The sequence below is a fragment of the Nematolebias whitei genome, chromosome 1 (assembly GCF_014905685.2).
Source record: "Nematolebias whitei isolate Nwh7 chromosome 1, NemWhi1, whole genome shotgun sequence".
NCBI lineage: Eukaryota > Metazoa > Chordata > Actinopteri > Cyprinodontiformes > Rivulidae > Nematolebias > Nematolebias whitei.
Window position 1 is genome coordinate 84,813,103 of NC_056498.1, and position 13,120 is coordinate 84,826,222.

At 39.6% G+C, this 13,120-nt stretch overlaps 1 protein-coding gene across 1 annotated transcript in view; it reads right to left on the reverse strand.

The window, feature by feature from the left end:
• Positions 1-13,120, reverse strand: part of LOC119407532 (collagen alpha-1(XIII) chain) — a 35,602-nt gene that overhangs the window by 2,711 nt on the left and 19,771 nt on the right. The window contains exons 16-25 of the mRNA XM_037674357.1: positions 11,763-11,897; positions 9,118-9,189; positions 8,920-8,961; positions 8,758-8,808; positions 8,126-8,152; positions 7,900-7,986; positions 7,215-7,250; positions 5,122-5,175; positions 4,975-5,028; positions 784-819 (exon numbers count right to left, since the gene is read on the reverse strand). Coding sequence (XP_037530285.1) covers positions 784-819; positions 4,975-5,028; positions 5,122-5,175; positions 7,215-7,250; positions 7,900-7,986; positions 8,126-8,152; positions 8,758-8,808; positions 8,920-8,961; positions 9,118-9,189; positions 11,763-11,897 — 594 coding nt within the window. The remainder of the gene's footprint in view (positions 1-783; positions 820-4,974; positions 5,029-5,121; positions 5,176-7,214; positions 7,251-7,899; positions 7,987-8,125; positions 8,153-8,757; positions 8,809-8,919; positions 8,962-9,117; positions 9,190-11,762; positions 11,898-13,120) is intronic.

Consider the following 13,120-nt stretch of genomic DNA (forward strand, 5'->3'; position numbering starts at 1 on the left):
TGAGAGAGCGTATAAATTAAGATGACTTAAAGGATGGGAGGGAAAAAATTAACAGTCACAGGTTAATGAGATGGAAACAAAAAATCATTCTGAAGGGAAAGGTGTGTGGGCTTTACAAACATGTCTAGTTCATAAATTGATTGTTTCAGATGTAATTTGCAGGGCTGCTTCTTAAAACAACAACTAAAATACGTCTTGATAAATTAGAGTACACATGGTTTGGTTCTCACAGTAATGGAGTCCCTGTGAATGTCGCATGAAACGTTCAGTAGGTGTATAAGGCCAACACAGCAAACTTGGAGGTAATTCAATTTAACATTTTATTGGATTAAAAAACATGTCTTGAGGATTAGCATAAAAAATTCAAGCCTTTTCATCTGGTATAGTTTATTTTAAAGTACTTCATTAACTGGGAGATTTTAAACAAAGCCACTGCAAAGCATATAAAGGAAGAGAAATCATCTTATATTTTATTCATGATCATGCACAATATCAAAGAGAATATTTATTTTAATTGTGTGCAGCTTTTTAATTTACATCTCTACCTTAAGAGTGTCTTTAGAATTTTCTATGGTCTCAGAAGGCAAAAGCAAGAATAATGAAACATTAGCACCATAGATACAAACAGCAGCCTGCTCTGTGTTAATGGCTCTTATTAATATTAATAAACTGTTGAAAAGATAATTGTTCTCTCAATATTTATAAAATATACACTGTGTTCATCTGACAGAATCACTTGGACTAACACTTTTATACATTCAAAAGAATGCTGGTAGTTCTTACCCGATTTCCTTTGAGTCCTTGTGGTCCTACTAAACCCTGCAAACAGAAATGAGAAGTCTTTAAAGGCTTCATTTAATCCCTCATTTCAGTTTAAAAAAAAACACAAAACAAAAAAACAAACAAAACAATAAAGTTGTTTGGGTAGAAAGATTTCCCCCAACACAACGGTTCAATAATCACATTGAAAATACTGAGACATTAAATTTTTGTTTTTCATTATTTGCAAGCCATCCATCCATCCATCCATTATCTTTACCCGCTTATTCCATTTTGGGTCACGGGGGTCGCTGGTGCCCATGTCCAGCAATCACTGTCAAGAGGCGGGGGACACACAGGACAGGTGTCCAGTTCATCACAGGGACACAGACAAACGAGACAAACAATCATTCACTCTCTCACTCACACCTAGGGAAAATTTAGATTTGCCAATCAGCCTAACATGCATGTTTTTGGTCTGTGGGAGGAAACTGGAGTACCTGGAGAAAACCCATGCAGCACAGAGAGAACATGCAAACTTCACCCAGAATGGCCCCCGGACCGGGATTTGAACCCTGGCTGCCTGCTCGCTGAGGGGCAGTGGCTCTACCAGTTGTGCCACCATGCTGCCCCATGAAATACTAGTAAAACCAATTTTTAAACACATTTGTGTACAAACGTCAATAAAAAAGCCAGTGTAAAGGACCAAAAGACGAGAGCTGAATGCCAACCTTGAACACTGGAAGTAGCTGTCGTGGAAAAAATTGATTTCCAAATGATCAGGTGTAGACCTCATCAGATGTATTACAAAACGTTGGAGAACAGCCAACAACTCACAGAAGATCAATGCCTTTACAAGGACAAACTTATTGATGCATTCACCTGTCTGAGGTTCTGACCTGTTCTGACGTCCTGAACTGAAAAGGTTACCTTTGTAGAAACTCATCAGGGGGTCTGCCCCTCCCCTTCACCTTGTCCTAGTGTTTTCTGAACCAAACCCAGCAGCTGCGCTCAGGGAGCTGCTGAAGGTAAACTCTTCTAAAGGATCTTACGGGGAATCACTGTGTCTACCATAACATTCAAAAATCTACAACATGATAAAAAAATGACCTCTGCTCTTTCTTCTTACCGATGGTAACATCAAGAATAATTATAATATACATATAATATACAGTAGAGAAAGGATCATGGAAACATTTAATATCATTCACAATGACAGTAAAGGAGCAGAAAAGGTTATGACGTCTATATTCCATCCATCCATTATCTTCCGCTTGTTCCGAAGTCGGTTCTTGGTGCAGCAACTTGAGCAGGGAGGCCCAGACATCTCTTTCCACAGCCACCTCTTCAGGAGTTCCCAGTCCAACTGAGAGACAAAGTCTCTCCAGCTTGTCCTGGGTCTTCCCTCTGGGGTCTCCTCCCAGTCGGATATACCTGAAGCACCTCCGTAGGGAGGTGCCCAGGACGCATCCTTACCAGATGCCTGAACCATCTCAACTGGTTCCTCTCTCTGTGGAGGAGCAGCGGTTCTACTCCGAGTCTCTCATGGATAATTGAACTTCTCACTCTATCTCTAAGGGAGAGTCCAGCTACCCTGTGGAGGAAACTTGTTTCAACTGCCTGTATCCACAATCTCATTCTTTTGGTCACTACCCAGATCTCGTGGCCATAGGTGAGTGTAGGAACATAGACATAAACAGAGAGCTTTGCCTTACAGCTCAGCTCAGCTCTCTCCTCCCCACAACGGACCGGCACAGAGTCTGCAATACTGCAGATGTTGAACCAATCCATCTGTCAGTCTCACGCTTCATTCTTCCCTCACTTGTGAACAAAACCCCAAGATATTTGAACTCCTGCACTTGATGCAGAACCTCACCCTCGACCTGAAGAGAGTGATCCACCCTTTTCTGACTTGAGGACCATGGCCTCAGATTTGGAGGTGCTTATTCTCATCCCAGCTACTTCACACTGCTGCATACCACTCCAGTGAAAGCTGGAGATCATGGCATGATGATGCCAACAGGACCAAATCATCTGCAAAGAGTCTGCAATCCTGAGGCCACTGAACCGGAAACCCTTTGCCCCCTGGCTGCACAAGAATCTGTCCATAAAAGTTATGTACATTATCCGTGACAATGGGTCTATATATGGGTAAAGTCTATAACAATATATTAAAACAATGGGGCATGCTGCATGCATTATATACACATTCCCTTGACAGTAGAATATAATTCATAGCTACTGTTGTGCCCAATTTTATGCATGCATATTAGTAACTGTAAAATATAGTTCAGTTACTACAGTAATCAATCTTAGTCAGTACAAAATAACAACAACTCAGTGTGTTTTTCTGATATTGCGCAAACATTTAGTGCAGTCATAGCTGAGAGTCCAAATCCCAAAAAATTGTTTGAGCATTTCAGATTCAGGTGAGAATATGCTATTTTAAAGCATGACCAAAATCACAATAACCCAGTCATTTCCAACATAAAATGGTTTTAGTTCAAAATTCTAGCAAGAAAGACAGTGAAAGGGTTGTATTCCTTCAGAGAATGCAAATGGTAAATGGTATATGGACTGTACATATATAGCACCTTTCTATCTAGTCAAGACACTCAAAGCACTTTACGATACAGTCTATATCCTCATTTGGGGGCGGCCGTGGTGCAGTGGTAGTGGCAGCCGACCTCTGATCGGAAGGTTGGAGGTTCGAATCCCGACTTCCCACACCATGTGCCGTTGTGTCCCTGGGCAAGACACTTAACCCCGAGTTGCTCCCGGTGGGACTGGATGGCGCCTTGCATGGCAGCCTACCGCCACCGGTGTATGAATGTGCGTGTGAATGGGTGGATGGCTGGTACTGTAAAGCGCCTTGGGGCCCCTCATAGGGGGCTGGAAGGCGCTATAGAAGTAAGCTCCATTTACCATTTACCATTTACCATTTACCCGTTCATACAGCACTCTACTAGATCTCTCTTGCCCAGGAACACTTCAGCATGTGACTGCTGGTGGAAATTAACCCCCAACTCTCCCATTGGAGGACGACTGCTCCAACCAAGGAGTGTATTGTTTAAGGAATTGTATTTAACTTTTTTATTTTTTGGCCAGAGTATAAAGTGACATCCTTACTTTTGCTGTCAAGTTATGTTTTACTATGCTATTTTATGCATCTTATTTCAAGGATAAATGGGAATAAAGTACAGCAGCAAGCCACTGCATCAGTTAGTAGATCTGTTGCCTCTCAGCAAAAAAGTTGCCGGATCGAACCCCGGCTGGGTTTCTCCGTGTACTCTGGTTTCCTTCCACAGACCAAAAACATGCACATTAGTCTGATTGGTAACTCTGACATGTCCCTAGGTGAAAGTGAGAGAGTGAATGTTTGTTTGTCTCTATGTGTCCCTGTGATGGATTGGAGCCCTGTCCAGGGTGTACCCCGCCTCTCGCACAGTGATGGTTGGACATGGATACCAGTGACCCCCATGACATGGAAAGGAAGAAGTGGGTAAAGATAATGGATGGATGGATGGATGGATGATAGATGGATGGATGAAAGGATGCATGATGGTGGGTGGATGATGGATGGGTGGCTGGATGGATGATGGATGGATGGATGGATGATGGATGATGGATGATGGATGGATGGATGGATGGATGATGGATGGATGGATGGATGGATGCATGATGGATGAATGGATGCATGATGGGTGAATGGATGGATGGATGCATGATGAATGAATGGATGGATGGAATCATGATGGATGCATGATGGATGCATGGATGAATGGATGCATGATGGATGAATGGATGCATGATGGATGAATGGATGGATGGATGCATTATGGATGAATGGATGGATAGAAACATGATGGATGAATGGATGAATGGATGCATGATGAGTGAATGGATGAATATATGCATGATGGATGAATGGACAGATGAATGGATGCAAGATGGATGGATGCATGATGGATGAATGGATGGATGCATGGATGCATGATGGCTGGATGGATGCATGATGGATGAATGGATGCATGATAGATGAATGGATGCATGGATGAATGGGAATACAGCAATATTTTGATTTATATTTAGTTAAAAATCCATGTTGAAACACTGAATGTGTTTGACAGAAGACTCACGTAAGATCTCCACTGCTTTACATGGCCAGTTATTTACAATATTTAACTTGCAATTTAAACTTAATTTCAGACTTACGGGGATGCCTTGTTGCCCAATTGGTCCTGGTAATCCCGACTCTCCCTTTTCACCCTGTTGCAAAAAGAAAATCCATTTGGAAAAGATTTAAATTTTTATTATGATTATTTAAAACATAAAAACAGAAGAGGAAACTGAGTTACTCACTCTCTCTCCCTTTGGTCCGGCAGGCCCTGGCACACCTGCTGGTCCGATTAGACCCTGTAACGCAGGAAAGACATGAATACCTCAGAGCATCAACCAACATGCAGGACAGGAAAAATAATAATGAAATGATTGAAACCAGTAAATCAACAAGCTTTCCAGTGAACATAAACTCTTTCACAAAACACTATGTTTTGGACCAATGAGTCCAATGACCAATGAGAACTTTTAAAAAAGCTTGTTGAACTACTGTCTAACAAGTTACAAAGAAAGGAAAACAAATGAAAAGTCAACAGCTGTGGTTCTCTGTCTGAGAAGAAGTCAGGACGGCAGAGAAAGGCCCAGCTTCTCAGGCATTTGGAGTTTGTACAGAGCCGTATGGAACAGAGCCATCCAGATATACTGTAGGACATGTCAACATGCAGCATGGGCATTTGTGCATGCTCGTTTTGAAGAATAATAAGATGTAGTAGCTTTACAGCTCGCTGCAAGTTCAGATCAGGAGGCAGGAAACTGCTGACAAAGACTGAGGACAGAGGCTCATTACCAGAGTGTTCAGAATATGCTTTATCTTAATCTGAAGTTATTTTTATTTGATTTAAAATTGTTTAAAATGGCTTGGAAACATTTCACAATCCTGGTGGGACCTTATTATAAGTTTAGGTTGTGATGAGAGGAATTAGAACATAAAACATTAAAACAAGCAACGACAGATGACCAAATTGAGTGTGAAGCAAACACTCCTTGATTGAAACTTTACAAAATATACATTTTTATTGTGAACAATTTAGAATGTTAAGCATGTAGACATAAAACTAAAGGTGATCATGTCGAGAATATGATAAACATTCAGGTCAAGCTTTGGTTGAGTTGTTGAATTTACCACTAAAATATGCATTGTAAAGTTAAAACATGAACAAAAAGTTACGTCTTGATGCTGCTCAATAGTCCAGGTAGAAAAATCCAACAAAGTTCAGTCAGGTCCTCTGGATGGTTTCTTTTTGTTGAAACGTTTCATCTTTCATCCAAAGGACTTCTTCAGTCTGAGGAGCCACAACAATAGTGGGTGAACCAGTTTGATGGTGCTCAGAAGGTTTCTGGAGTCCACCCTCTCCTCTGCCAACTCGTTTGAGGCAGTCATGGCCAAAATTGTTCAAAACATCCCAATTTGTGTTCAGTAATCCAGGTAAAAAAAAAATAAATCCAATGACGAAGACAAAACATAAAAAAATGTCCAGAGGATTTGACTTAACTTTGTTGGATTTTTCTACCTGGATTATTGAGCATGCATCAGGATGTTTTGAACCACTTTGGCCATGACTCCATCAAACAAATGTAGCACTGGATCTAACGCAATAAAGGCCCTTACAGCCACTCAGGAGGAAGGCAAGGGACAGTGATTTGCATGTGAGTTTGCTCAATGCAATGTAAAAACTTGGACCTCTGAACATTTTACTCAGAACTGAGAAAGCTCCCTGGATGAGAAGCGAACCATTTTTAAAAAGAACAAAATTCACGTTGCATTTGTTTAAACCTACTTGGGAATGGTTTGGTAATTTCTGTAGAATAGCATGAAAGATGTATTTTACACTGATACACTGATCTGTTATTTTAATAATATATTTAAAAGCACCAGAATAACCTTAATCTTATCGTGTTGCTGTATCTGCAGGGCTTTAGGTGATTATTTGCTAGTTCTCATAATTTGTTAGTAATTGTTATTAATAACGAATACTATTTAATTAGTTGTAATGCTCAGTAGTCATTAATAACATATGGCAGCTAGTTTAGTTAGAATTATTACTTGTTCCAACAAGTAATCAATATTGGCATGACCGTGATAAATCATGTGTACAGTCATTTTTTCATCAGGGTAGTTGGTATATAGTTTGTAACAAAACCTGAACAGTCCTGCTCTTACACAGATTCTTCTTGAAGGAAACAAGGCATGACAATGAAAAAAGGGGAAAACAACAAAGACAAATAGTCATAGCAGACATTAAGCAAGCAGTAGCAAGAGCAAGGGAGGATTCAGATGGAAGGTGGGGAACGGAGGATGGGGTCAGGGGGACTGGATACGGACTTGCGCCACTCACCACTGGACCAGGTCTGCCGTCTAACCCATGAGCCCCCTGCATATTGTTGTACACAGTTAGAGAGCAGAGATGATGGAGAAAACGGGTGGGGGAGTGAGGTGGGGTTTGAGAGGTTGGAATGGTGAGGGGGGAGGTGAGTAAAGCTGTGACTACAGTGACTTTAACACATTCACATGATGACAAATAAACGGTGATGCAAGTGGTGAAGGTGGAGCTCAAGTAACATTAGATCATCGATGATGAGTTCTTCACAGTTAAGCTCTGACTCCTGAATGTTCTTACAGTCATGCTACAGCATCACACTGTTCATATTAATGTACTGTGCATTAGATCTTACCAGCGGGGGGGGGGGGGGCTATTAGTGACATTTATTTTATTGAAATTGATGCAACATTGCCCTAAGTCATTGCTACATTATTTACAAATACGGTTAATGTAGGGGCGGCTGTGGCTGAGTGGTTAGAGCAGTCGTCCTCCAATGCAAGAGTTGGGGGTTTGATTCCATGCTGAAGTGTCCCTGGGCAAGACACTGAACCCCTAATTGCTTCCAATGTGTGTCCCATTAGTGTATGAATGTGATAAAGCTCTGATTACTCTTTGTATAGATCTAGTAGAGTGCTGTATGAATGGGTAAATGAGGATGTAGATTGTATCGTAAAGTGCTTTGAAAAAAAAAAGTACTTACAGGCAGTCCAAGATGGCCTCTGTCTCCCTTTTCACCTTTCTGACCTATGTCTCCCTTTTCTCCTTTCGTAGCCATTCCTGGCTCACCCTAAGAAATATGACAAGACATATCTCTTTATTTTGCATTCATGCATTGTCAAGTAGTGACTATTTAACTGAAAGCAGAATAAAAGACAAAAAGAAAGAAAAATATATATATTCCAACATTTCAGAAGAATATTTCTCACCTTAGGCCCTGAAGATCCTTGAGGCCCCTGGGTGGAACAAAAACAGTAGAATTAGTAACAAGTATAAATACATTCATAAACTTAAACCTTAATGGGCAACTATAAGGTCTCAGTTATTTTTTCAGTGTCTATGACACGCATTTTCGTACTTATACTTATTTTACTATGACATTTCTTGTGTTCAACATGTAGAATGTATTATTTACCTGCAAATTATTTTTCTATGTAAAAGTTTAATAAAGAAAAAAAAAATCCTTAAAATCTTTTAACGGACAAGTAGATAATCGTAAGGGAAAAAAAATAGATTTTACATCTTAAATTTCACAAATTTTGTTTAAAACAGCGGTAAGAACTTCTTAAAACTAAACTAATGACACTTCCAGTATAAAGTACTGAGTAAAAATTTGACATACATGGACATGTTTAAGCTTCTTGTGTTTTTATATTTTGCCAGCATTTAAAAGTTCTCTTGATGAGCTCTTCTTGATTACAGCTTTGGATGCAGATGACACCAAACTATGCAGAATGTTACTTGCTTGCTTTCTCTGAGAAGTTCCCTAGAATAACTTTGTTTATAAAAACTGATTGAATAAAAGACTAGCTGTAGAAAATCAATGACACGTTTGACTTACTGCAGGGCCAACAGGTCCAGAAGGTCCTGGGGGCCCAGGAGGACCGTACATCTAGAGACGGAAAAATTAAACAAACACTTTTCAATATCGAGAAATTTCTCATAAAAATGTTCTGAGGTTTGATTTTGCATTTGGAAAAGTTTGTTTCTGACTGACCCTTACCGTTTCTGACCGTCCTCCATCCCCCGGTTCACCTTTAGGACCCTGTGACACAGAAAGACAAAGCTGAACAAATATCTTTACATGACACATTGTTTCCACACATCACTTGGGGAGAACACAAAATAAATGTCAGTGATTTCTCTCCCCTGCAGAACAAAATGCACAGACAGATGCAGCCTGAGGGGCACTGTTGCGTACCATTGTGCCAGGTAATCCAATTTGACCAGGGGACCCTTTAGCCCCCTTTTCACCCGTAGGGCCATCTAAACCCTACAGAACAAGGAAGTAGAAATGAACATCACAACAATGGCTGCATCGTTTTTTAATAAATGACTGAACTGTTTGCAACTGAATCAAAAACAAACTTTTTCAGATTAAATTCCAAACTAATCAGCAGCAAAAACAGGAGAATATCAGAGACTACATAACTTTTCCATCCACACTTTGTGGATTACCAGGTTAACTCAACTCACAGGGAATATATTTAAGGTCATTGTAATATTTAAATTTTCATACAAATCGTAAACTGAAGTTAGCAATACATACATATATATATATATAAATGATTTGAACATTTTTGGATTGTGGTTCATGTTTTGAAAATGTCCGTTGTGAGTTTCTCCTTATAAAACCTTCTGAACATACTTTGAGTTAAGAAGCACAATACAACACACAGGTAATTCATTTTCAAACAGATGGATTTTTCAGTTTGATGAGATCTGTTAAAATTTACAACAGTCTGATACAATTCTAAATGTATGACTAACAGTGATGTTTATTTTCTTTTATTGCACAGGTTAGCAGCCTTTAAATACCATAATTATATATAAAAAAAAACATTAAAAAGATTATCCTTTTCCATGCAAAAAGTTGCACTCACTTCGAGCTCAGGTCCTCCACCAGAAGCGTGGTAAGGACTCATCACAAACATAATGGTTTTGTTCCATTCCACATGTGACTATGAACCGCAGGATATATTAAAGTGATATTTTGTCCCTTTTGCTGTTCTGCATATAAACTTGACCTCCTTTAGACTGATAATCACACAGTGGCTAAAATATCAGTTTCAAAGTTTCAATATTCAGTCAACTCCTCTAAATATCTTGCATCCAGCTGTGTGTCAAAAATGAGCAACACATTGATTTGTCGATCTACTTTAGTAGAACGTACAGCAACAACACAGGAATACCGTAAGGGTTGGATAAATGTGGTGGAATGGTAACCAAAACAGGCAAGATGATCACAACTGAAGGGGTTGAACTACCCAAAAACAACATTGCACACAGAGCACTAATAATACGTTGGAATGCCACAAGCAAATAGCAACCATGAAGAGGTCAGAAGAATGCAAACACAACCAAATACCTACAGCGAGTAAGGCAGGTCCTGAGGAGCCAGTTGAATGGTAACAACATCCAAGTCATGAACATGTATGCACAGCCAGTCATCAGATACCTTGCTGGTATGTGGTATGAGTGGCTTGGCCAAAGGAGGAGATAAAAGCCACTCATATCAAGATAAGAAAATGCTTCACAATGCAAGGTGGGTTTCACCCCAAGTACAGCTTAACCCAAAGTTTCCAAGACAAGAGTATGTGTAAGCACTTGTATACAAACACAATAGCCAAGTGCCTGATATAGTGAACATAAGTATCTGGGAAATCTCCAGTTGAAGCAGGAGACTCCATCAAGACTGAGGTACTGAGACATCCAGACTAACAAGCAGGGGATGGCTAATCAACCAGGCATTCATGTGACTGACAAACTACAGAAGAGGTTAGTGGTGATGGATGCACCAAGCCCAAACAAGTAACATTGAAAAGAGGAATGTGAGAAGCTCAAAATACTAAAATCTTCAGTTCAATTCAATTTGTTTGTATAGTGCCAAATCACAACAGCAGTCCTCTCAGGGCACTGACCAGAAACACAGAAACATTCACAAACATATAAAGTCAGTTAACAACATTATTTATGTAAGGAGTCAACAGATTGCTTTGAGTTTGATAAAAAAGTTTAATGAGAAGAAAGACAAGTTGTGAAGAGGCAAGGCCTCAGTAGTCTCATTGGTTTTTAGATCACTCTGGTCTTTGACCCCCAGACTGGGAGAGTGGCCCCAACAGATCCTAGGACCTACCTTTTTAATCTGTTAAGAAAACTGCTTTCAGGCTCCTGGTAGAGGAGCTGAGCTCAAGGTGCAACCCAATGACATGGAAGTACAAGCTGAGAGTTTGGTCATGTATGTATGGATTTCACGTTTTTACACCTGGACCTTCATTCTATGCTTAGTTCTCCTTCCTGTCTTCTCAAACCCCAGCTCCTCGAAGCAGATGGCCACTTGTCCTGAGCCTGGTTCTGCTGGAGGTCTCTTCCTGTTAAAAGGGAGTTTTTCCTTTCCACTGTTGCCACTGTGCTTGCTCAGAATCGGAGACTGTGATGAAGTGCAGGCTTCCTTAGATAGAATACTTTTACTAACTAGCTTTAATAATGCATGTCAGTGTTTTTGTTAAGTGCCCTGAGATGAATTCTCTTGTGACTTGATGTTTTATAAATAAACTGAAATGAATTTAATTTTCATTATCCTTGTGATGGATTATGTTAGGGATTTTTAACTCATCTGAGTTGTATCATCGAAGTACAGACAGTTACAATTATAAGGGTACTTTATATTGAAAATCAGTGTCAAAGTGAATAAAAAAGCACATACTGGCACATTTTTAGTTCGCAACTCTTTAATTAGATAATTTTAAGTCAGATGAGAAAACTAAAGCTTTTCCTCTGGCTAATGAAAGATGTGGCTATGGTCAAAAACCCAGACAATGATGTGTGGTGTTAACAGTGACTCACAGGTGATCCAGATGGACCCATGTCTCCTTTATCTCCTTTGGGTCCTGGGTAGCCCATGACACCACTCTCTCCTCTGGTACCTTCTGGACCGGCTGGACCTGGAGGACCAAGTTCTCCAGGTTTTCCTCTAGGTCCCTGTAAACACATTAAATTGTTGTTGTCTCAAATAAACAATATCATTAACAAAGTGCTACTGTGGTACTAAGTTTGGTGTCTTCAGTGATAAACTACCGTTTGTTATAAATAAAATCAAACAGTTTAGTAACTCCTCTTTGTCTACTCAAAGAAAGTAAAGAAACATGCATAAAAGAACCTATAAGAATTTTCAAAACAAAACATTTTGTAAGATGCAATATTAAGTGGATGTGACTGACATAGCAGTGAGGATGTCACAGTTAGGTAAAATAGAAGCATCCACCAAAGACATTATATTAACAAAGTCACGTCACTTTGTTCTAAACTCCCTTAACTTTTTTCATTGTTTATAATTCAAAGTGGAATTGCAAAGAATATTGCTCTTTCAACGTTCTATAACATTGTCAGAAGAAACCCCAGTGCCTAAAATCCAATGACGGAAACCAATGTGCAAATTACCAGTAAACAAACAACAATTCATCATTGGTTTCAGTTGCAGATAGAAGACATGAGCCTGTTTTCTTCCAGAACATGATGTGTTTTTGCAGGTAACATGTAGTTGATGTGTCTGAATGATGTTTTCATCCAGTGCGTTTCACACAAGAAGGAAGCCACATATCAACTCTGCACAGAGAACCTGCTGTGTCTTTTTTTAGGTCTGACCTAATCTCAAAGATTAAAAGACAGCAGACGCATGTTTTGTGGGTAAATGAGTAGACATTTCATTTGCTTAAAAATAATTACAAGAAGAAGGTCTTAAAGTCTAAATATGAAACACGAGAAAGATTGGTTGGTATTTGCAAAAGGTGCACCAACTCAAGTTGGAGACAGTATTGGGGTTGTCACTGAGTATAACACAAATAACATGTATTTGTAAAATCAAGGCACCATATCTTCCCAAGAAGTCTGTTGTTATTTAAGCAGGAAAGTTGCACACCTTATTGTGTCCAACCTTCAATGGCACCATTTTGTAGAAACAGCGCCCCCAATTTATCAAAGAATTGCAGAGATTTTATGGGTGATAGGAGCAAAACAAATTTGTCTTATCTGCCTCATTCTTAAAACCCTGACAATATCTCCAATCAAGAGCTTGTGTTGTATCTCTGGAGAAGAAACAAAAGAAAAGGAGCTGTCTGCTGCAATGTTGTCTTCAATAACGAAAATAGATAGATAGATAGACAGACAGACAGACAGACAGACAGACAGACAGACAGACAGACAGA